This window comes from Hyperolius riggenbachi, chromosome 1 (genome assembly GCF_040937935.1).
Source record: "Hyperolius riggenbachi isolate aHypRig1 chromosome 1, aHypRig1.pri, whole genome shotgun sequence".
In the NCBI taxonomy this organism is placed as follows: domain Eukaryota; kingdom Metazoa; phylum Chordata; class Amphibia; order Anura; family Hyperoliidae; genus Hyperolius; species Hyperolius riggenbachi.
The window spans coordinates 231,676,268-231,702,623 of NC_090646.1; the positions used below are offsets into that span (position 1 = coordinate 231,676,268).

Below are 26,356 nucleotides of genomic sequence, written 5' to 3' on the forward strand. Positions count from 1 at the left end.
ACATTCACAGGTTGACGTGAAGTAATTATGATTGGAATTAACATCAACAGCGCCACCTGCCGGATGCGCCCGGCTAACGGATAAGTACCGGAATATATATATATATATATATATATATATATATATATATATATAAATAAATATATATATATTCAGGTTTACTATAATAATATTTAAAAAATTAGAAAGTTATAAATGGGAATTGTGAAAACAGATTATAGAGCAAACATATTTCCTAATAAATGTAAAGTTTCTGTGTAGTATGAATTGGCAGTGGCACGTTAACAGTGATAAACACAAACCATATAGGACTCTGGCAACACCGTTCAGTCAGGCATTATTACACATGCTGGAAGACACAGCCGCCGATATACAGTAGTACAGAGAAAGCTCAGCAGTCACTCTGCTACCCTGACCCTGAAATCCCAGCGCAGCATGTAAGAGGGGAGCGCGGCTATCAGCGTCTGGTCAGCCATTTTCTGTGGCTCGGCTTTTGTTTTCCCAGCGGCCATGTTCTGGCTGGAGGACGCCTCGGCACACACGGCGTGCCGTGCCCTTGTCAGGCGTGTAGATGGCAGTGTCGGATCATGCTCGGGCGCCTACAGGGGCCGCTTCTGTCTGCCAGTCAGAGGAGGGGATAAGACATGAGCGTTCTATGGCGGTACGGCTCGCTCAGGCTGCACCGAGCTGTGTGTTCCGGAAGACCTGTGCTATTTCGCCGCTGCCTCAGCATGCAGCACTACCGTACGGAAGAAAGAGGGCGGCCCAATACTACTGACTACCGGCTCTACTTCAGTAAGTAGACGCTGCTGCCCTCCCGAGTAATGCTAGAGACTAGCGGGGGAGCTGCCGTTATATGCAGACGTTCCAGAACGTCCCTCTTATCAGGAGTAGCCCACGTGGGCTGCGTGTCACTGGTGCTGTCTGCTCGCCTCTCCTATAGGCCAGCACGCTGCTTGTCTGTGACACTAGTGACTTTCTCTGCGCTCACCTTCACGGGTGTCACTGATGCCGCACACTGGGGTCACCATTGACAACTTCCGTTTGTGTAAAAGGCTGTCACTGCAAGCAAAGCACAGAGTAGTAAATATGTGACAAGAAGTGTAGTGACTAATAGCCAGATGTGGGAACTGTAGTGAAAATAATATAATGAATAAAATTACTTTTTTTTCCCTTCAAGGTTAGGTGAGCAGGAAGCAGTGTGTTTCACTTTCAGTTTTGTGAATGACCAATGGCATCTTGTTGATAACAGTGATCATTATTATTATTATTATTTAGTATTTATATAGCGCCGACATATTACACAGCGCTGTACAGTGAATATATATATATATCTTGTCACTAACTGTCCCTCAAAGGAGCTCACAATCTAATCCCTACCATTGCCATATGTCTATATTATGTAGTGTAAGTACTGTAGTCTAGGGCCAATTTTTAGGGGGAGCCAATTAACTTATCCGTATGTTTTTGGAATGTGGGAGGAAACCGGAGTGCCCGGAGGAAACCCACGCAGACGCGGAGAGAACATACAAACTCTTTGCAGATAGTGCCCTGGCTGGGATTCGAACCAGGGACCCAGCGCTGCAAGGCGAGAGAGCTAACCACTACGCCACCGTGCTGCCTACTAGACGACAACACGCACAATTGGCATTTAAGCGGCGGCAGCCTCAGGACCGCTCACAACCAATTGGCGTGAAGTCCTGGGGTGGGGTTTTGCAGGAGATCGCACATGCACCTCTGGTTAGCTCCGTCATCAGTCTCCCAGCGGCGATCGCCGCTAGGAGACTGTTAGATGGCAAAATCGCTGTCTACTTACTGTACAGCGCTGTACTGGGGACAGCCATGTGACACGTCTGGGACCTACAGGAGCGATCGGCTGTCATAGGCTGATGGCTATGACAGCCGCTCGCGTGATTGGCTGGTGGCGGGAGAGAGGGAGAGACTAGGCTGGCTACAAAAAAATTAAAAAAATAGTGACATTTATTTAAAAAATAAATAAATATGCTGGCGGGGATCAGACCCGACCAACAGAAAGCTATGTCGGTAGGCAGAAAAGGGGGGGGGGAGGGCAATCACTGGTGTGCTGCTGAGATGTACAGCCCTGCAGCGAGCTCTTAAAGCTGCAGTGGCCTAATTTGTAAAAAAAAAAATTGTCTGAACATGTGGGGAGGGGGGGGGGGGGGGTAAAGCTGTGGCCCTTAAGGGCCCGTTTCCACTTGTGCGTCGCAATTCCGTCGCAGAAAACACGTCAAGGAATGCGGGTGCGGATTCATTCGCGTTTCCATGTGTTTTTTTCACGCGATTTGGCTCGCGTTTTGCTCTGCGATTTTAACCATGTCAATGCCGGTAAGCATTGACATGGGTTTTTAAGCGACAACGCACGCGAAAACGCATGGAAAACCGCAATACAAAAAACGCTTGGGGTTTTCCTATTAAATTACATTACCGGCGATTCGCGTGCGGGTGTGCAGCATGCAAATTCTGACGGGTCTGCCGTGCAGATTTTTTCGGCACAGCAAACCGCACAGAATTCCTGACAAGTGGAAACAGTCCCATCCACTTGTATTGCTTATGCGAATCTGCATGCGGATTCGCTGTAGTGGAAACGGGCCCTAAGTGGTTAAAGAGAACCCGAGGTGGAATTTTTAAATTTTAACAGGACCCAGAGGCATGCCATGGGCACAATGACTTGCCTCTGTGTCCTTCTATTGCCGCTGCTAGTCCATCCCCCCCCCCCCCCCCCCTTCATGGCTCTGCTGTCCTCCCTGAAAATAACGACAGGCTAGCGACAATCTGCTTGTCACTAGCCGTCTGTTTACCTGAGGCTTGTCAATCGGCCTCCTCCACATTGCAGCCTCCATTACAGGCTCCCCCCACCTCTGCTAGCAAGGGAGTGGCGGGGGGAGCCTGTAATGGAGACGGCAATAAGGAGGAGGCTGATTGAGAAGCCTCAGGTAAACAGAACGGCTAGCGACAAGCAGATTGTCGCTAGCCTGGCAATATTGGAGGATTGTTCGGTGACAGCGCGGGCACAGGGCGGCTACAAAGGCCTTGTAGAAGCCGCAAGTACGTGAACCTTTTTTAGTTTAGGTTCACTTTAACTACAGGCACTTAAATCAACTTTAGGAACACACTCCCATTTCCTGGTCACGGACTTCTGGAACGGGGGGGGGGGGGGGGGGAATACGGGTGTAAGCGGCAAAAGAAAATAGACACATATCTACGCCCCTGATTCGCAAGTAAAGTTTTCAGGGGCGCAGATATCCCAAAGGATAACCTCATTGCTGGTTTTGGCGTTTTTTTTTTCAGCTCCCACTTATAAAAACAATGGCCTTTTGAGATTTCCAGCACTAACCTACTATCATAAATGGTTGTATACATTTAATGGAAAGTATAAGTTTTATGGGAAGCTGCCCTGCAGTCAGACTTTTCATAAAGCTTTGGATAATGTAATTAACTCCTCTGCGACAGCTTAACGCCAATTGCAGTGTGGCTCCCCCAGGACCGCCTAATGCCAATTGGTGTCAGGTCCTAGAGGCGGAGACTAGCAAGGAACGCGCATGCGCAATTGTTCCCTGCTGAGGCACGGAGCACCGTGATCAGCCTGCCAGCTGTGATCAGAGCTGGCAGGCTGCTAAAAAGGAAAAAAACATTTGTACAGCGCTGCGATCTAGCGCTGTGCTGTACTGGGGACAGCCCTGTCACTTAGCTGTCCCTCTGGTTGGCTCACAATCTAATACCTCTCATAGGCTGATGCCTATGAGAGGATATGATATGTATGGCATATCATCAAAATATAGAGCAAACTAAATTTATCCATCTCCATGGATAATACTAACACAATTTCAAACAAAAAAAGCACCCATGGTTCATAATCCAAGCAATCACAACTGCATGTAGCAAAAAATGTATATAAATTTTATTTAGGACGTATCCAACAATAAAAACAACCAAATCTCCAGCATGAAGTGAGAGGGGATATATAGATAATAAACAATTGGATAATGAATATACAGTGCTGATGAGGCAAGTATCCAAGCAGTACATCACATTGCACAATTTACTGAACAGCGTCTGCTCCTAAATACAGCTATCTCCATTACATACACAGTATGGCTGTCAGAAAAACAAAATAAAATGAACTCCTCACCGTTCCAAAAGCACTGCCCATCTTAGCACTCGCCGGAGACAAAAGACCTCACATGTATCGCACCACCTGCGGTGCTTCTTCGGAGATAAAACATTAAAAAATGAACCGTCTTAAATATAGCGCTGACATCCGCCGAACGATGCAGGGGGTGTGGCCACACCCCCTATGCGTCACTCCGCTACGCGACATCGAGGTCGCATAGGCTGAGCGGCGCACACCCGATGATGCTGTATGCAGAGGGTCAGTGCTTACGAACGGCCGGAAAAGTTAATAAATAATTCAAACAGCTACATGCTGGAGAGCGATTGCTACAATAATAATGATCATCAAGTACAAAATTATTAATAAATACGGAAGCACATGCTTCCGATGTCGCGTAGCGGAGTGACGCATAGGGGGTGTGGCCACGCCCCCTGCATCGTTCGGCGGATAAAATTATTTACGTCCTAAATAAAATTTATATACATTTTTTGCTACATGCAGTTGTGATTGCTTGGATTATGAACCATGGGTGCTTTTTTTGTTTGAAGATATGATATGTATGGATCGTAGTGTTGGGTCACCTTAGGGGGGGGGGGGGGGGGCCAGGGAAGGGGATAAAAAAAGAATAAAAAAAAGCTTTTTATTTGTAAATAAAAAAAAAACACATGGCAGCAGCAATCAGTGACCACCAAAAGAAAAAACAAATTAATTTTACCCCCTTTTCTTTCCACCAACAGAGCGTTGGTGGAAAGAAAAGGTGGTAAAATTCATTTGTTTTCTAAGTTGTATGACTGCGCAATAAACTGTTAAAGCTACGCAGTGCTGAATTGTAAAAAAACGCGTGGTCACTGGGGGGGGAATCAAGAAGACAAAATGAACCAGATACTTATCTAAATCTGGGTCCTATCGCAGTGTTCCCCAACCGTGTCCTCAAGGCCCACCAACAGTGCATGTTTTGTGGAAATCCACAGAAGTAGTTAATCAGCTCTGCTGAGACACTAATTACCTCACCTGTGCATGTTTGTGGTTTTCTACAAAATATGCACCGTTGGTGGGCCTTGAGGACAGGGTTGGGGAACTCTGCATAGAGCCTTCCCGCTCCTCTCACAGATCCTTTGTTCCATCGCTGGCTCACCTGGTAGCAGTATTGGACCAATTGGTCAAATGCTTATTTCTGCCACCGAAGGAGGTTTCAAAAGTCTTCAGAAGCCCGAGTGCTCCTGAAGACGGGCCATTCTGTATTGCGCTAATGCGCTCTCTTGCATACTCACGCATGCGTAGTATGAAGCCGCCCGTCTTCGGGAGCACTCTGGCTCCTGAAGACTTCAGATGCCTCCCGCAGCTGAGAATTCAAATAGGGAGCCGGCACTTAAAAAAAACAAATTCACTAGTTCTGTAAGGACTTCTCTAAGGACTGGCTGTACTGATTGTTCATGAATTTGGTGTTATGTCAATACGTAAGAAATAGTCATTTTATGGGCACTGCTATAGCACCCTTCCTTTATGATTCAATTGCGATCGCCCTCCTTTGATATAAATCAAATGGCTGGCTCTGCTGGTCCATGCAATTTTTAATGTTATTAGGGATGACTGTTGGTTTTTCACTGCTAAATGCCTGCATCAAGTGACTTGACGGCATGTACAAGGTCAGGCACAAGCCACAAGATCACGCAGTACAGGCACCCCAGGCGGCGATGGAGAAAAGATTTGGGATGCAGGAGGAGGTGCATGGGTGACGCCCACTACACTACATAATGGGAGAACTGGAGATCCGGCAGGCACTAGTATGAAGGCTTTCCAATAGATTCATACTGGAATCTGTGTGGGCAAGTAATAGATCCCCCTCATCAGATCAGATTTGATCAGAGAAGGATGCATCAAATGGTCAATCTGGTGGCCATTGAGTAATGTATGGCCACTTTAAAGAAGAAGCGACACCCATGCTAACCTAGAAATAAAAAACACATATATAAGTAGATAAATACTACTTCTACTTACATAACCGATGTATTGTGCTATCCACGTAATGATTCCTGTGAATTTTATAAAGGAAAATCAGAAAATCCTATTCTAGGCAGTGGCCATCTTGCCAAGCTAATGCTTACATCATATCCTCCCTGACTCTTGTTTTCCCCCCTGCCTTCTCTTGCTCATTGTGTATTCATTAGCTGCCCTCCTCCCAGAGTCTTCAGACCCTCCCACTGAGGTGTATACTAACAACTGCACTGTCTTTTTTTATTTACACATTCAATCACTGAGTTACCTCAGCCTTGCTTGTAAACACAAGTAATCAGAGGGTGTTTCTGATAAGCAGCTAGGAAGGGAAATAAATGGAAGAGGAGGAATATATTATAGATAAAAAGAACTCCCAGGATTCAAACCTTTTGGCACTGTTTGGCACTCGGACCAGTGCTCCTAAAGTATGTGATAACTACAAACCATAACAGCAGAAAAAGTTTTGCAATTTTGAATGCAGGATTAGCATCTTTATCACTTAATACACTCAGACCAGTTGCTGTTGAAATTTGATTTTTATGGTGACAATACCGCTTTAAGGAGGACCTAAACTCTTCCACGGGAGAGAAGGAAGGAAAACAGAGAAAAATCCACCCTGTTTGTATTAAGAAATAACAGGCTGTCTAATTCTCCCTTATCGACTAGCAATAAAATACTGTAATTTGAGCTGTCAGCTCTGTCTGATCTGTGCAGTGGTGTGCCAGCCATATGTTAACACAAAAGGTTAACCTTGTATGTTCTGCCATGAAACCAGGAAGTAACTTAAACTGCAGCATCTCCTGAGGAATTCTGTAAGTAGTAACAAATGTTTTTCTGTAAGGGTACGTTTCCACTTGTGCGTTGCGTTTTTGACGCGAAAATCGCGACAACAAATCTGAATGCGATTTCGTTAGCGTTAGCATGCAGATTTTCATGCAGAATCGCTCGCACTTTGTGCTGTGCGATTTTAACCATGTCAATGCCGGCAAGCATTGAGATAGGTTTTTCAGCGGAAACGCAAGGAAAACTGCAAGACTAATACGCTTGCGGTTTTCCTATTTAGTTACATTACCGACGATTTTTGTGCGGCGTGCGAATTCTGATGGTTCTGCCGTGCAGATTTTTCCTGCACGACAAACCGCACAGAATCCCGCACAAGTGGAAACAGTCCCATTATTTTTAATGGGTTATGCGAATCTGCATGCAGAAAACGCATCAGATTCGCTGTAGTGGAAACGGGCCCTAAAGGTTACTTTACAGTATTATGCTGTAGCTTGACTTTAACAGCCTGATCTCTACACTGTTTTGTATTGTTATTGGTTCAGAAAGTTGGCATTGTTTTTCAGAACATAACTTTAAAGAGACACTGAAGCGAAAAAAAAATGATATTATGATTTGTATGTGTAGCACAGCTAAGAAATAAAACATTAAAATCAGATACATCAGTGTAATTGTTTCCAGTACAGGAAGAGTTGAGAAACTCCAGTTGTTATCTCTATGCAAACAAGCCATTAAGGTCTCCGACTAAGTTAGTCGTGGAGAGGGCTGTTATCTGACTTTTATTATCTCAACTGTTCCTGGACTATTTACTTTTCCTCTGCTAGAGGAGAGGTCATTACTTCACAGACTGCTCTGAAAGACTCATTTTGAATGCTGAGTGTTGTGTAATCTGCACATATTATAGAATGATGCAATGTTAGAAAAAACACTATATACCTGAAAATAAAAGTATGAGAATATTTTCTTTGCTGCTAACCTTCTAGTAATTATTCATAGTACACTACCAATTCACTATATAATTATTCATAGTACACAACCAATTCACTATATCATATTTTTTTTTCGCTTCAGTGTCTCTTTAACACTATCTTCATTTTTTGGGCTCTGCTACAGAAATAACGCTTGAGAACTTGGATTTCCGCCAATATTGGGCACAGGTTCTTTTTCTTACAGTAGGTCGTACTTTGACACTGGGTGAAGTCATTTGACCGGGTAAAAATTGCTGTGGCACACCAGAAACTATGCTCTAGCCCAGACCTGAAGAGATTCTACCTCAGCCATGCAGCAGTCTCCATCTGTTTCTGTAGAAGGCTCCTTTTCCTGCGTAGAGATCTTTGATTTAAATGCGTAAACAGTCTATTATATTATTTCAGAATTCCTCTGGGTAAATGCTGCTGTCACTGATCAGAGTATAAACTGAATTGCAGCGTAATAAAAGCCACCTGGAGCACATGTGGGATTTTTGCTAACATTAAAGTACTGAGAGCAAATTGGAGGAAGGATACATTTTAAATTGCTGTAAAAGAAAAGCCAACACTGAGTTCTGGTGCCTTTTTTCTTCACAGTTAACTGTAATAAAGGCTAGTAAAATTATTAATGAGGTCTTGCTGTCTACAAATGTAACCTGAAAAACATGTTACCCAATGTCAGCGGGAGGTCAAAGGGTCATGGAGAAGAGCAATGCATTACCACAAATGTTGTATGTAGTACTTTAGAAGTTATAGAAACCTGAAGTGAGAGGGATATGGAGGCTGCCATGTTTACCACCTTTTAAACAGAACAGGTTACTTGGCAATCTTGTTGATCTCTGGTTGCAATAATGTCTGTATCAAACATCCGAAACAAGCATGCAGCTAATCCAGTCAGATTTCAGTCAAATACATCTGGTCTGCAGGATTCAGGGTTTATGGCTGAAGGCATTACGGGCAGAGGGTCAGAAGGACAACCAGGCAATGTGCATTGTTTAAGGCTGCTTTCACAGTAAGACGTTACAGGCGCACGTTAGTGCAGCCTGTAATGCACGCATCCCAACTCACAACAATGATTAATCAATGGGTTGTTCACAGTGCCCACGTTGCATTACATTGTAACGCAGCACGTAAGTTGAAAGTGCTGCATGCTGTGCGTTATGCGCGGCTAAGCCGCGTTAGACTGCGCACATGCTCAGTAGTGTTGGAGGAGGAGGAGGTCTTCCCTCCTCCTCCTCGTCCAGGCACATGGCTAATTAATATTCACCGCACGGTGTGACGTGCAGTGTTTACTTCCTGGAGCGCCGCTCTGTGTGGCGATTGGCTGGCGGGACCATGTGATGCAGCATGCGTCCAAGAGTACGCATCACGGACGCCAGAGTGAGCTGCACAACGCGGCTCACTCTGACGTCCACATCCAAGAGCACAAGGCGTTACGTTAGGGGCACGTTATGCGACCATAACATCCCCTAAAACGCAACGTCTTGGTGTGAAAGTAGCCTAAAAGGAAACCGATATGTGACGCTACATATCCTTGTCATTTCAGGTTCTCTTTAAAGAAGAAATCTATCAAGGGTCGTTGAACTGGAACTGAACAAAACAATTTTATTACAAAAGCTGGCCATACGCACACCGGTTTTTGTTTTTTCTTGCAGATCTGATCTGATCACTATACAATACAATAACATTTGTAAAGCGCTTTTCTCCCATAGGACTCAAAGCGCATTGACTATGACTATGATCTAATCTGCCGGTTATCTGTTACTCAATGAGTCAAGGAGCTGCATTGATTGTAATTTTTATTGATTTGCGGCATAAGTCAATCAAAATTCTGAATGGAGTGGACGGGTGAGCGGAATCCTCCACAATGAACGACTACGGTAATCGTTTAGATGTCGTTAAGAAAAAGAATAAAAAAGACAGTTTAGACAAATGATCTATGACAATTCTTGTGCATTTTAAAGCCGATCAGGACGGATCACTTCGCCAGATAATTGTTCATAGTGTGCTGTGTGTACAGATCTATGAACAATTATTAAATGATGTGTCTACAAAGTTTATGGACCTTTGCCTACATCCACAATCGTTTAATGATCCACAGTGGGGGTTGTGAATGAACCACAATTTCGAAGGTTCATTTAAAGAGACACTGAAGCGAAAAAAAAATTATGATATAATGAATTGGTTGTGTAATACGGATAATTACTAGAATTTGAGTAGCAAAGAAAATATTCTAATATTTTTATTTTCACTTATATAGTGTTTTTTTATAACCATCATTCTCTAATATTTGCAGTTTAGACACTACTCAGCATTCTAAATGGGTTCAAAAATTCACTAGCCTGCTCTGGTAAATCTTCCCTGCAGAGGGAAAAAAGATACATTGTCTTTTAAAGAGTAACTGTCAGGCTGCAAAAGCTTATTTAAACCTCTATTCTCCTGTGTTAAACCGTTTAGAAGGAAGCCAAAAAGGCAATACTGAAGTTAAAAATCTCTCTTACTTTTGATGTGTGCTGACAGCAAGGCTCTGTATTCCCAAGCCCTTAAAAACTAGGAAAATTTGTACTTACCTTCGGTAATTTTCCTTTCCTGATACAACTCCATGTCGGCATACTCTGGGTTAGGCTCCGCCCCTTTAACCCCTACAGGACCCAATAAAACTATAAAAGGGGCTGATCAACCCCTACCTGTATTCTAGTGTAGTACTCAGACCTATGGACCCTTGATGGGTGGGTCGCATGCCGACATGGAGTTGTATCAGGAAAGGAAAATTACCGAAGGTAAGTACAAATTTTCCTAGTTTCCTGATACCTCCATGTCGGCATACTCTGGGATCTAACTAGTAGAATAAAAAGACAAGACGGGTGGGATATAATGCAAATAATTTCTTATTTATCAACAACAGATAACACTTTTCTTCCAAAGTTTACAGTAGACAGTGCCCCCGGATCAACCCGGTAGTGATTAATGAAGGTATTCGGGGAAGTCCAATTTGCCGACTTGCAAATGGTGGTCAATGAAACTCCCGAATACGCTGCCCAAGAAGAGGCTATACTCCTCGTGGAATGTGCCAAAGTAGAAGGAGACTCCGTCCCCCTGGCTCTATATGCTGCTTTTATAAGCCTGATGATCCATGTGGCAATTGTCCTTGACGTCACCTCTTTTCCTTTCCGCGGACCGGAGGGACAGATGAACAAATGTTCCGAAGTCCTAAAAGATTCCGTGTCTAGAAGATATTTCCGCACAATCCTGGCCACATCTAAAGGGTGATTTTGCTCTGGAAACGCTGGCAAATTCCATTCTTGGTTTAGATGTTTTTCTGACACCACTTTAGGCAGGAAGTGTAATAGTGGTCTTAGTTCTATCCTATCTGGAAAGAACATCAGATAAGGATCCTTGTAACCCAGAGCCTGAATCTCTGATACCCGCCTTCCTGAAGAAATGGCAATGAGAAAAGTTGCTTTCAATGTTAGATTCCAAATCGTGCATTGCTCCAAAGGCTCGAATGGCGGACCTGACAGATACGATAGGACTAATGGTAAGTCCCAACTTGGCATAGTTTTCCTGATAGGAGGCCTAATCTTCAATAGGGCCTGGAAATACTCTTGCACAGACCTTTCTGACGCTAGTCTGTTTCCAGTCAGTGCCGAGATTGCTGACACGTGTCCCCTTAATGTGCTTACGCTTAATCCTAATTCTACTCCAGACTGGATAAAATCCAATACTTCAGGAATAGATGGCTTCAGATAGTCTATATTCTTTTGCATTGCAAAGTCAATAAACTTTCTCCAAATCCTGTGATAGGTTTTGTTTGTAGACTTTTTCCTTGCTTTTAGTAAGGTTTCTATCACTGGCTCTGAGAACCCAGATCTTCTTAAGATCCCCCTCTCAACCTCCATGCAGTCAGCTCCAATCTCTGCGGGTTCTTGTGAAGGCACATATTCTGGGATACAATGTCCGGGATCTTCGGCAATCTCACAGGTGGACACACAGACATATGCAACAGCAGGGGGAACCACGGCCTCTTGGGCCAGTATGAGGCAACTACAATTGCATCTATCTTTTCCGTTAGTAGTCTCTTTAGAAACCTTAGAAGGAGCGGAACCAGTGGATAAGCATACACTAGAGACGCTCTCCATGGGAGAGCTAAAGCATCTGTTCCCATTGCCTTCGGACAAGCTGTCCTGGAGAAGAAATTGGGTAGTTGATTGTTCATTGATGACGCGAAGAGGTCAATTTGTGGCAATCCCCACTGGTGCACCAAGCCCATAAACACTGACCTCTTCAGTTGCCACTCGTTGTTCCTCATCGTTTGTCTGGACAACAAGTCTGCTTGTATATTCTGCACCCCTGGAATATATATTGCTCTTATCGCTATCCAATTCTTCTCTGCCCATTCCATTAGAGGAGCCATCTCTTTCATCAGGGTAGCACTTCTGGTTCCCCCTTGCTTCTGGATGTAGGCTACCGCTGCCTTGTTGTCCAACTGGAAGCATACCGCCTTGTTCTGTAGCAGGTGGGCAAACCTCCGAGAAGCCTTCACTGCCGCTCTCAACTCTAGCACATTTGACACTACCCCCAGTTGGGGAGGTACCCATATATCCTGAACCCACTGATCTTGACAATGCGCACCCCAACCCAATTGGCTGGCATCCGACGTACGAATGGTCCAGGTATATGGGATTAATGAATGTCCCAGTAGGAGATTGGAACCCTCCATCCACCACCGTAGTGACTTCCTTGTCCCTTCCGACAACCAGATCCTCTGATGCATTGATGATTGATTCCATTGTTCTAGGAATTCCCACTACAACTTCCTCATGTGCCACCGACTCCATCTTATCATCGGTATGCAGGAGGACATTACTCCTAGTAACTGTAGACACCATCTCACACTGCTCCATGGTCTCTGAATTGCCTGTGAGCACATATATTCTTGATCTTGTCCATTTTCTCCACCAGGAGTGACACTGTATTCTCTCTCGTATCGAAGAGGGCACCTAGGTATACTAGATGTCTTGATGGGCACAGCTGGCTCTTCTGCATATTTATCACCCAACCTAATTGTGTCAGAAAGTTCATAGTTTGATCTCGATGACAAATCCGCTTCTCCTCTGTATCCGCCAGAATCAGGATGTCGTCCAGGTAGTGGTGGATTATTATCCCCTGGACTCTCAGCATAGCAATAACTGCTATTAAGACTTTTGAGAATGTTCTTGGTGACGTGGATAGTCCGAAAGGAAGAGAAGTGAATTGGAAATGCAGATCCAGTAGCGCAAACCTCAAGAACTTTTGGAAGTCGCAATGTATTGGTATGTGTAGATAGGCGTCTTGCAGATCTATTGACACCATCCAATCGTTCGGAGCTATTGACAGTATGATCGACTGAAGTGACTCCATCTTGAATTTTGCTAGGACGACTGATTTGTTTAGGTATTTCAAGTCTATAACTGGTCTGAAAGTGCCTGTCTTTTTCTGTACCAGAAAGATTGGTGAGTAAACCCCCTGAAATCTTTCCTGCTGAGGTACTGGAATTACCGCCCTTTGTAGGACCAAGGATTTCACATAGTCCTTTAACGTTAATCTTTTCTGCACACCCCTTGGCAAGCGGGTGGGAACAAATCTGTCTCGCGGCATCGATTTGAATTTCCATTTGTGACCTTTTGCGATTGTAGATATCACCCAAGGATCTCGAATCTTCTCCACCCAGACTTCTCTGAAGGTTCTGAGTCTGGAACCTACCGGGAATGACTGGGTGGGCGCACCTTCAAAAGGACTGCTTCGAAGGACCTGGATTTTGTGCTGTTGCCTTGAGATTCCTAGCCAGTGATGCTTGCGAGCTTCTCCAATTCTTCCTAAATTGTCTTGCCGGCTTGTAACTCTTCATGTCTTTAAATCTATTGTAGGTTTGTCTCTTGCCAGCTGCTGCCGGTCTCGACTGTGGTCTATCTTGCAGTATCAACCCGGATTTTCTGCCTGTGACCCTTGAAATAGCCTTATCCATTTCACTTCCAAAAAGCGTCTGACCATCAAAAGGAATCTTAATCCAGTTTTGCTTCGAACTCTGGTCGGCTTTCCACGGCTTCAACCATAATGCCCTCTTCGCCGTCACTGCGTTCAACATAATGCGTGATGATGACCTAAGCAAGTCTAACGATGCCTCTGCCACGAAATCTGCCGTAATCTTCAAATCCTCAAGAGCAGTTAGAATCTCTGTTTTTTTCCATATCCATTAGGATAGCCTCCTCTATGTTTGATACCCATACCTTCATGGCTTTCGCCACTGATGTCAGTGCAATGGATGGTTTGCAAGCTGTACCTGCTGACAGGTAAATCTTCTTTAAATCATTATCTATACGCCTATCCAAGACGTCAATAAACATCACCGAATTTTCCATAGGTAACGTCACATTCTTAATCAGTCTTGAAAGTGACGCGTCCACTGTTGGCGGATTAAGCAGAAATGGGACTTCCTCCTCTTTCAGTGGGTACAACTTTGCAAATCTGTTCTGTATGGAAGGCTTATTTTCCACCTTTTTCCACTCCTCTAAAATCACGTTCCTTATCTCCTTCATTAATGGAAAGGTCGAGGATTTTTTCACCAAATGGGCATAGTATTCCTTGTTTTGCTCTGGTTCTTCCTCCTGCTCTGTCCATTCCAGCGCTTCTTTCACTGCCGCTATAAAAGGAGCTATTAAACTGAAGCTGAATAATCTTGGAATATCTTCTTCTCCAGTGTTTTCTGTGGAGTTGTCATTGTCTTCCCCAACTACTTGAGTTGATGTAGATGTATGAGCGGACACTTCCTCTCTTACTACTCTCCTGATGACGTCTACTATTTATTCTGATTTATCTTCATTACTTTTTGACAATTGCCCAAAACAAGATTCGCAGACTGTTTTATCCTGCAGAGCTGGATTTGGGCAGGCCCAACATTGTCCCTTACTGGAAATGCGCCTAGAAGGTGGCGACCTTGACCTTTCTCTGAAGTGGTAATCATCATAACTATGATGGTGACGGTATCTGTAATACTAATCACTTCTTCATCTTGGTGACCTTGACCTAGACTTTGAACGTCTTGATTCCTTATGACTTTTCTTGGACTTATGTTTTTGAAGGTGAACGTGATCTTATGGGCACCACACTCGATCTTTCCCCTTCTTCTCTAGAGCTGGAAGACACAAACAACAATTTATGTTGCTCAGAATTGTCCCCTTAAAAGATTTTCCTTTTTTTTTTTTTTTTTTTTTTTTTTACTGTCCCTTTAAATCAAAATTGTACCTTACCCAGCGGGACTATCATGCTCTGAATCATCGGAACCTGCAGTATCCACTGTGAGAACAACCAAAAAGAATCCATTAGTAATACAATGATAAAACCTCCTTTTTTTTTTTTTTTTTATGACCAGCATCCACTTACTTCCAGCATACGTGTTTTGATCTTTTGAGCACCACCAGTACTCCAAACAGTAAGATGGCAGCTAAAGCCCAGCAGCAGCAGCACCAGCTTATTCAACCTCCCAGGATGACAGCCAGCCTGCCACTGCACCCTATGCTCTTTAAATAGAGCGCTGCAGGTACGTGCCTAGCGTAACTCCGCTGTCCTGGCATGCTTCCCTGAACAAATATGGCCGCCGCTGCTATGCGCCTCCACCCCCAGATTGTGCGCATGCGCAGCGGCGACTTCCGGACGCCGAAGACGGCCCCGCCTCGTGCCGCTCGCCTCCATGACAGCCACGGCTTCACCCGAATTACAGAAGCCGCCCTCTCCAGCAATCAAACCAGCTTCAGACAACACAGACACCATAAGCCAAACACCCAACGGGTGCACAGCAGATCCTGTCCTTTAGACGGCAGGCACCGCAGAGCATGATCTATCCACACCCAGGACGCACATTTAGTAGCTGTGGTGTGTGAGCCAAGCAGGAAAAGAATTTTAGCAAACAAAAACCTGCCCAAGGTAAGGCGCTCAACGAGCTTTAACCTTCTCTTCTTTCTTCTAATCCAATCAACTATAGACAGACCTAAGAACATACCTGAAATTGCTCTACCTACATGCGCAACAAACTAATGGGTCCTATAGCGGCTGAGGACGAAAAAAAAAATACAGGTAGGGGTTGATCAGCCCCTTTTATAGTTATATTGGGTCCTGTAGGGGTTAAGGGGGCGGAGCCTAACCCAGAGTATGCCGACATGGAGGTATCAGGAAAGGACGAGAGGCCGCATACCATACAGCAAAGCCTTCTGGGGCCCTCCCCTCGGCTGCTAGTGAGAAGTTACAGGCTCAAGTTACAACAGCATGTAATGCAGCCCAGCTGACAGCACTGATAAATCTCCGGGCAGAGTACACTGCAGGAGTCCGCTATTGTTCCTAGCCACATGGCTAATTAATATTCACTGCACAGTAGTGTTATTCATTACTGAGCTTTTTTGTGAGTAGAATCATCAGGAAGCAGGGAGGACATGACGACACAATTGGCTTCATAGGAGACAGACAAACATGGAACCTTCCATGAGCTGTCAGGAGCATCATTCTCTGCAAATGCTATATAAAAATTTTGTGAAGTACAAACGTGGACAGTGAAATGCATATGTAATGTAAGTACAGCCAATATTTAGATACTGATATATGTGTTTATTTTCTCTGAGACCTTATACCTAACAGCTCCTCTTTAAAGCTTATTATCTCAAGTGTCTGGCAGAGTTCTTTGCGACTTTGAAAGTGGTGGAGCTCAATGGCTAATGTGCATAGATAACTGGAGTTTCTTAGCTCTTCCTTTCCTGGAAACAATATTATGGTGCATACACACGGGTTACAACTGTCGCTGCAACCAAGAGCTGTCGCCAGGCGATTGGCACGGTCAATCGCCTGCTACAGCTGTCGCCGCAACTTTGCCGCAACTGTCGCTAGTCCGCGTGTGTATGCAGACTAGCGACAGGAGACCTACGCGAGTGAATGGAGCATCCGGCCGGGGGATGCTCCATTCACAGACAGCTTCCGCCGCGTCTCTGCCTTTCTGGCGAGACGTGTGGACAGCTGTCGCTCCCTGGTCGCTTGTATACATGCAACGGGGGACAATTGTCCCCCGTGTGTATGTAGCTTTAGACTTGTGTCTCTGCTGCTAATGTTTTTTTTCTTAGCTGTACTACAAATACAGATCATTAGGTCATAATTTTTTTTCGCTTCAGTGTCTCTTTAAACTCCCTCCATGATGGTGTTTTCAAATGCTATATGTTTTCAACAATTTTTAAAAACATATTATAAGCAAGGGAAAAACGATATTTAGACATTATTTGCAACAACTTGTATAACTGTGATACTTTTATTAAATACATTGAAGTTAGATCAACTTCAAAAGAAGAATTCCAAAAAGTTAATTTGTTTGAAATGTTTTTGTTGGGCTCCTTAACCCGTTTGGGACCATGTGGAGTGAAATCTACAGTATGGTGTGCTTGTGCACAGGCTGTAGATTTGACCTCTTTACGTCTGCACACTCCCAATGCGATTGCCACTTCGTCACCACTAACCTCCGTGTGTGTTGACAACTGAGCTCTGTGCACTGGATACCGTGATCATTGTGATTAGATCAAGTAAAATTAGAAAAAATGGCTCTGGTCCTTAAAGGACATCCGAGGTGAAAATAAACTAAGGAGATATACAATTGTATCTATCCTCCTTTTTCTAAAAAATTACTTTTTTAGTTTCCCCACAGTTTTATTTTATTTTACATTTAAATCTACTTTTTAAGTTTTTACTATTTCATGACGCTTTCTCAATCATACATTCATTGCAGTATGCCAGAGCTAAAATCTATGAACTATTGACCCTTTTTATACCTTTCCTGTTTTTAGAAGCCATTTACTGCCAGGACGGTGTTTTATGGCTGTAATTCCTTATCACGGCGGGTTACATTATATAGTCTGACCCGGTCCCGACCCAGACAGAAAATGCCACTTGCATACCTGATTTTTAAATCTTTCAGGCAGAGAGACAAAAAGAAACACAGCTTGGCACTGTACATACACATGTCTATCTCAGCATGTCACATGTCACCTCGGATGTCTTTTAAGAGGCCAGAGCAACACCATTCCAAGATGTTAAGGGCATTAGAACGGAGGTGCATACACATGCACGAGGACTATTGCCTGCAGGGATTGGGACTTGATTCCTCATGGGACAGTTTAGGGCCCAATGCTGTACAGATGCATCACTATCCTCTAGGCTAGTGACAAGTTCTGTTGCTGTGGAGGGGGGCGGAGAGATGGCGTGCAGTGGAGCAGCATGAAGTGGGAGTGGTAAGGAGGAAGAACATTGGGCTTGACCGGTGGTCAGACAAGATTTTCTGGTGGTCTGGATCTCTCGCGATGCATCAGGTGGGATCAATGGTTGGTGTATATGTTACAGCTAGAACCCGAAGTCTGGACACTTTAGGCTCTGCCTGGCTGAAAAATGAAGTGGCCGGGCTACTGCAGCCAATATGAGGAGCTACAGTTTGTGTGCTCCTCTAACATGTATCTGCAGGGAGGAATAAACAGGGCAGCCTATGCCTGCACTCTCTCTCTCCCTCCCTCCCTGCTGTTTGTGAGCACATGTGGCTTTAGCTGCAGCCTTTGCTACAGCAGTGAATACCATCGACACAGACTGCAGTGAAAGCAAGAGACACCACACATACATGCATTTATGTACACGCACAGCAGGGAGGGGAGAGAACACGGGATGGGCTGCTCTGTATATTTTCGCCCTGCAGACAGAGCTGTCGAGAAGGGGCAGGAGGGTAATTGAAACTTCTGCCAAACGCACTCGTTTCTCAAATTGGCCGCAGTAGCCCAGCAACTTTGCTTATTGGCTGGCCAATAGGCAAGACCTCAGGTTCTGGCCGTAACCTATACATGGTCAGTCCAATGGTACTCCATGTAGTTCTCCCTATTCATTTAGTCCTCTTTCACAGTGGGACGTTAAAGTCGCACGTTATAAAAAATTATAATGCAGACTAACGCACAGCAATACAAAGTCTGTGCGACATTCACAGTGCACACGTTGCGTTGTGTGTAACGTGTAGCAATATTTAGTGCTGCATGCTGTGCGTTTAGCAATACATTTGCTGCGTTATGTGTATTGCACATGCTCAGTAAGGTTTTTTTTTAACTAACGCATGCGCCGTTTTCGTTCCATCAGTATGCAACGAAAATGGCGCACCAAGAGACAAATATCGCAGTGCAAAATAATGTCCAATTTCATAACCTACATGCGCTGCGTTAAGGGCACGTTGTGCGACTTTAACGTCGCATCAAACGCAGCATCCCACTGTGAAAGAGGCCTTAAAGTGAATCCTTTGAGCATGAATTTTATTGGTAATGCCTGTCTCAGTTACAAGATGGTCACTATTCTTTTTCCTGTATGTGTTTCTACAGGAATGTAACATCTGTTTCATGATTTCTATTCTATTTCAGACACATACTCCTGCTTGCAAAGTCATATAAATGCTAAATGGCAGCAATGACATACGATTTCTGTTGTTTTAAAATAAATGTGCTATCAGCTTTGCTTGGAAATTCATATTTTTAGCTCTAACTTATGTTTGTGGATTGATTCACAGAGAATCCCGATGGTAAATTCATCTCGCCATTTCATGATATTCCACTCTATCCAGGAACTGAAGAGGTAGGAGGAGGATTTGTGTCAACTTTTTAAGTCACACTTCTTTCTTGTTAAGCTTTTTAAAAAGTTTACAAATTGATCTTTTAGAACATTTAAAAATACCGTATGTTTTATTAAAAATATATATATTTTGGAAATACACATTTTACTGCTTAAATTTTAGTTGTTTGGGAAATTATGGATATGTTTAGAACCTTGTTGTTTTCAGGTTTTAATTGCTAGTTGTGGGGTATAACTGGGATGGAGACAGCAGTGAAACCCAAAACCAGAGTTGCAGTTAGCTTGGGCAGTACCATAAAACCGAACTCCAGTAGCCAATAATTTCCTACTGTAGCTGATAGCTGGCCCTTACCTATATAGTAGCCAAGTGCCAGCACCCAAAGATAAACCTGCCAATAAAGATGTTGGAAGGTAAATATTTGTCCTCAAGTGGGATCACACCCATACTGTACTATTACATTAGCAAGAGCTTTTCAATTCACAAGCACTTACAAAAGTCTTATGCTGGGCATACACGGTACGTTTATTCCCGCTAAATTGAGCTGCTGGCTCGATTCTGGCGCGTCTCCCTGCTTGTCCCCGCGGACGCCTGGATCGATTCCCGCTCATCTTCTGCTCGTTTTCTTCTGTTGTCCTGCTCGCGGTATCGAGCGGGGAATCGATCCGGCGGGTGACCGGGCACGTCGGATTTTATCAGCGGCCCCCATCAGCGGCTCGATTCAGCGGGAATAAACGTACCATGTATTCCCAGCATTGGCCTGTTGGAGTTGGGCATCGGAAAATACTGTGTTGATGGTGGTGGGGTGTTATTGTTAGACATTAGGAAATACATTGGCTTCAATTCCATGTTCAGTATAAAATAACACTTCAGTAAAGTACTGCATTGCTGTAGAGCATAAATCTTTTTTGGTGTGATTTTACATCTTTGATGCAGAGCTATTTTCCCTGGCAAGTGCAAAGTTAAAAATACTTTTCTGGTTCAGCAGTGTGGCACTTTTGCTGATCAGCAGGCACAGTCTACCTCTGCCTGGAGTTTCCATTAAGAGTGAATACAGCAATTGAAGGCACAAGCGATTGTTCTGCGTGCCACTACTGAACTCTATAATCCTTCTATAATGATTCCTGTCAAAAGCATTTTTGTTTGTAAATGGAAAATAAAGGCATTCCCAATGACCACAGTACCTGTCTTGTTAATTTAAACAGGAAATTGTCATGACCTGTTTGCTTGCATCTGTTGCACAGTATTCGCTGTAACAGAGCAACAGAGGAATTTCTTGTAATGGCATTTCACTACATGCAATGTGAGTGCGTGTTTTCTTTTTTTTTTCTTTCTTCAGAACCAAGATGTGCCGAAAAAGAAGTCAAAGTCCAATTGGGATAAGGTATGTATTAAGAACTGACAGCTGAAAAACTTGCAGCTTTTATGTTGTCTGCTTAAAGGGAACCAGAGAGGATTCAATATACATACCTGGGGCTTCCTCCAGCCCCATACGCACGGATCGCTCCCACGCCGCCGTCCTCCGCTGCCTGGATCCGCCGCCACCGGGTCCCGTCATTGCCGCGAGTCGGCAAGTCGGCCGGCGGACGCGGCCAATTCTCCGCATTACAGGGTGCTCTCTCTCCATACAGATACGCATGTGGCTGCTTACTGCGCTGCCGCATGCGTACATGTATGGAGGGAGCCCCTGTGATGCGGACAATTGGCCGCGTCCGCCGGAAGTGACGGGCCCGGTACCGGCGGATCCAGGAAGCTGAGGACGGCGGCGTGGGAGCGATTCGGGCTTATGGAGCTGGAAGAAGCCCCAGGTATGTATAAAATCATTTTCTTTTTTCAACCCCCCGTTCCTCTCTGGTTCCCTTTAAAGAGACACTGAAGCGAAAAAAAAAATTGATATTTTGATTTGTATGTGTAGTACAGCTAAGAAATAAAACATTAAAGCCGCATCTACACGAGTAGATGCGGCCGCGATGCTCCTTATCAATCGAGCCGCTGATGCGGCTCGATTGATAAGATCCGACAGGACGGATCTCCGCACCGCCGATTCCCTGCTCGATCCCCACGAGAGGACAATGGCAGGGAATCGTGCGGGAGATAAGCGGGGACGAGCGGGGAATCGAATGCGGCGCGCGAGCGGGGACACGGCAGGCACGCGGAAGAGGCGTTCCGGCGGCTAATCGAGCCGCCGGATCACTACAATGTCCCTTCGTGTAGATGGGGCTTAAGATCAGATACATCAGTCTAATTGTTTCCAGTACAGGAAGAGTTGAGAAACTCCAGTTGTTATCTCTATGCAAACAATCCATTAAGCTCTCCGACTAAGTTAGTCGTGGAGAGGGCTCTTATCTGACTTCTATTATCTCAACTGTTCCTGGACTATTTACTTTTCCTCTGCCAGAGGAGAGGTCATTACTTCACAGACTGCTCTGAAAGACTCATTTTGAATGCTGAGTGTTGTGTAATCTGCACATATTAGAGAATGATGCAATGTTAGAAAAAACACTATATACCTGAAAATAAAAGTATGAGAATATTTTCTTTGCTGCTAATCTTCTAGTAATTATTCATAGTACACAACCAATTCATTACATCATATTTTTTTTTTCGCTTCAGTGTCTCTTTAAGGTACATACACATGTCGGATTTTTGCAAACAACCCGTCGTTTGCGAAAATCCGACGTGTGTACGAGCCTTTAGTCTGAAATACATGCTAAGTGCATGAAGAAATGCATTGCATTTAGGCTTTACATCTGCATTTTGCCTCTTTAACACCCCAAAATAGTATCAATTTAGTTGATTGATAAAAGCAATAATTTTCTCTTTATATTAGAATGTGTTCAACATGGTAGTTGAAGTTCCCCGGTGGACAAATGCTAAGATGGAGGTAACTAGTCACTTTTCTTGTCTGTTTTAGTACACTTTAAAGTGGACCTGAACTCTTGCACAGGACAGAAGGAAAACATAGAGAAATGTACCCTGTATGTATTTTTAGAGTTGAACCTGTCTAATCCCCTTCATCTGTGACTAAATACAACTGTAATTTTATCTCTCAGGTGTCAGCTGGCTGCCTCAGCAGAGCAGCTAATTTGCAAACACAGGATGTTAACCCTATGTCTGCTTCCATGATAGCAGGAAGTAGATACACTGCAGATTTTTGGCAGGATTTGTATCAGCTGTAACAAAGTAATGTTCTTTACAGGTGGTTATGCTGTTGCTTATCTTTTAGAGCAGAGGGGAAGTGCTGAGTTCAGGTCCACTTGCAATACAGTCATCATTTAACTTCAGGAATACTCATAACAACTTTGATTTTCTTTAGATTGCAACTAAGGAGTCCCTAAATCCAATTAAGCAAGATATAAAGAAAGGAAAACTTAGATTTGTGGCAAACCTCTTCCCTCACAAAGGATACATATGGAACTATGGTGCTTTTCCTCAGGTGATAAATGCTATGGAAAGTGTTTTTGAAACATGTTATAAGTATATCCTTATCTTTAAGGTCTCTTTCACAGTGCAATGTTAAAAGTCACACATTAAAACCACATTTAACGCAGAATAACTCACTGCAATGAAAAATCAACACCCCATTCACAGTGCACACGTTGCGTTGGTGTCTAATGCTGCACGTTAAGTGAAAGTACTGCATGCAGTGTGTTATACACGTTATTAGCTGCATTGGACTGTTTGCACATGCTCAGTAATGACTTGGAAACATACTTTTCATTGCCTGTATGCGACCGTAACGGGGCATTAAAGCGGTTTAAAACCCTGACATAATATTCAATAAAAACATGTTTTCCTACTTTTTATATGCCATACGGTTATCATATTTGCATTTGTGCATAAGTATTATTATTCATTTCGAAGTTATAGGTTCCCAAAAGTACCGTTTTTTTGCTTTGTGAGCTGACTTTGCATTTTATTAATGGCTGGTTTTAATCATTCATTCAGGCAGACATGCTTTCAGTGTCTCTCTTTCTCCAGCAGCTTCTCTGCAGTCAGAGAATGTGTCACATTCCTCACTTGATACATTTAAGTAAACTCAAGATAACATTATCTAAAGTTCAGATGCTTCTGCATTTCACTGCACTGAACTTTCAAGCTCTGTGTGTAACCCTTCCAATGCTGGTCTAGTAAAAAAAAATGCTGGTTGCATATAATATGTTGTAAATGATGTTTTAGAGCAAAGATGAAATGCAGGGTTATATTCTGCTTTAAGTTGCGTTGCAACTTTTTTGGGGCATTGCGGTGTAATTTGCGTTAAAACGCAACATCCTACTATGAAAGAGGCCTAACGCAGGACAGTTTGTAGAAGCCAGATTTCGAGCCACACTTTGCAATGATATGTCAATTGGGCTCTTAGTTGTATGCTGTTGTAAGTATTTAGCTACCAAATTAACGTTTACTCTGATGTGATGAAAAGATCACCCATGTGTCTGTACCCTTAGAACAGCCTTTTTCCAAGCTTTTTTTTCCTGCATGAACCCCTCTGAAAGTTTTCAGATCTTGGGATACCCCTGTATAACAAATTACATCTACAACTTGTTACACATAAAAATGATGTATATTAGCCTATCATTCATTAATCATGAGCTCCAAAATGACAAATGTTACAACCATTAGCTAAGAAATGACAAATGAAGGAACAATAACTTTCATATATCAATTACAGCAATTCATACCCCAAACAACAAATGCAGCCACCATCTCACCATGTAAGCAGTGTAGCCACCATCACCCCACACAAGCAATGGATCCCTCATCACCCCACATAAGAAATGGTGCTATTACACCATGGGAACAAATGCAGTGATGTTCCCATTATGTGAAGTTTGGAACCTTTCATTGGTGCTGCTGTCATTGGTGTCTGACCCCATATGTTGCAGTGGCTCCCCCATCCCTTTCCCTCCCATTGGTATTCCCCCCCCCCATACACCATATGCGTCACCATTCAGGCCCATATGTAATTCACCTTTGCTCCTTAGATTTCTCCTAGGTGATAATTTTTCATCTTCTGTTTAAAATAACTTCTGAGCACGCTATTGAAAAGGTAGGTGAAAAAGTACTACCAAAATTATTCTAAGTATTTTCTTGCTTGCTGGTAATTTTAAAAGGCATTTTATTGACAAGTGTGAAAAACTCAGGAGAAAAAAATAATTGCATATGGGCCTCTGTGTTTGTGTGTACTCTAAAGCCTTGATCACCATGCTAGGTCACTTGTAACAACCAGACTTTGTAAGACCTACATGAGCAGCGTATTCTGATTGGTTTCTTGACTTTGGTTACCTACATTCTGTGTCATTACAATTAAGCTGTATAGACAGCTTACCTAATGCTCATTATTTTTTTTTTTACTATATTTGTAACAGACATGGGAAGATCCTAAGCACAAGGACAAGGACACTGGTTGTTGTGGTGATAATGATCCCATTGATGTCTGTGAAATTGGCTCCAAGGTTTGCTTTTATTATACTTTTCATGATGCAAATGTACCTAGTTGTGGATGTTCTCACGTAACATGTAGATACCAGGTAGACAAGCACCCAACGGGGACAGACGTGTGCTTAAGTGGAAAGACTCAGTAGCCCACGTAACATGTATACAGATGACAGATGTTGAAACTATCTTTGGTGATCACTTTGGGTGACTTATTATTCATTTCTGATGTACAGATGAACTGCTTAGCTCTCTGAGCAGCTTATTCTGTTCTATGGGGAGAAGCGGAATTGAGGATATTTTCTGCATAATAGTGGGTCAGCTGATTAGTATTGGACTTAGCTGATCGCTAAAGGAGAGAACTCCACTCCCTGCGGGAGGAATTAGATTGTGAACCCCTCTAAGGGACAGCTAGTGACAATATTATATACTGATAAAATGCTGCAGAAGATGCACCAATCAAATGCTACAGTGGCTCATTTTCAGGCTGAAAAAATGTGCATATTATCATATATACTCAAATATAAACCGATCCTACTACAAATCAAGTTGCTTATTTTATCCTTGAGGAAAAAAAAAAATAGTTTGACTCGAGTATAAACCTAGAGTTGAAACCCGGGCTGCTAACACACACCCCATATTGCTTCTCTGGTAGTTTAGTAGCCCTGCCCCTCCCATAGCTTTGGTGTCTAATGGTATTCCCCTCCTTCCCCATATAGGTTTGATGTATAATGGTATTAGAGTATTGGCAGCAGAGGTGCTTGAACACTAAAGCCTGATCCACCAATGGTCTCTGGCTGACATGTGATGCATACTTATGCCCATTTTCCAATATAGCTGGATACAGGACACCGCAGGGGCCAAAAAACAGCTTTACTATAACATAATTTCTATTATAGCAGGGTTTTCTTTGCCAGGCGTTACTCCCATAAACGGTGCTTGGCTGGGACCTGGACATTTAGTTTACTATACTCAAATATTTACTATATCAGAATTTACTATAATGAGATTACACTGCATCTCCAATCACAAGAAAAGCTAGTCAGAATTTCATGACACCTGGGGGAGAAAAACACCCATATACAGTATATGCATGTAGTGAGGTTTTGCATTATACTTCTGAGCAGGTCCTATCTGTGCAGTAAATGTTTCCCTTTTTGCATTTTTTTTTATTTAAAAGTATTCCAGAAGTCAGTTCTTGTCGTAATTTTTCCATTATTCTCTTACTTTTACTTTAAAAGCGCTGTTCTCTTTTTTGTTTTTTTTTTGTTTCATTTTTTACTTTTTCTGCTGCCATTTGAAGAAGACTTGTTTTGGCCCCACTCTCTCTCCTGCTGCTGTACAGTTTGTTTTCTGATACTGTATTTTTCTTCACGTTAAAAAGGCAGATTA

General features: G+C 43.4%; 1 protein-coding gene across 2 annotated transcripts in view; it reads left to right on the forward strand.

Annotated features, from left to right (window-relative positions):
- The first annotated feature begins 549 nt into the window (after positions 1 to 549).
- PPA2 (inorganic pyrophosphatase 2) overlaps positions 550 to 26,356 on the forward strand; it is a 52,224-nt gene continuing 26,417 nt past the window's right edge. The window contains exons 1-6 of one of the 2 annotated variants that reach the window (XM_068270695.1): positions 550 to 795; positions 19,472 to 19,536; positions 20,871 to 20,915; positions 22,362 to 22,415; positions 22,848 to 22,967; positions 24,898 to 24,984. In XM_068270695.1, coding sequence (XP_068126796.1) covers positions 645 to 795; positions 19,472 to 19,536; positions 20,871 to 20,915; positions 22,362 to 22,415; positions 22,848 to 22,967; positions 24,898 to 24,984 — 522 coding nt within the window. In that variant the 5' untranslated portion in view covers positions 550 to 644. Of the gene's footprint in view, positions 796 to 9,454; positions 9,756 to 19,471; positions 19,537 to 20,870; positions 20,916 to 22,361; positions 22,416 to 22,847; positions 22,968 to 24,897; positions 24,985 to 26,356 lie in introns of those variants that run through there. The other variant, XM_068270703.1, reaches the window with a different exon arrangement.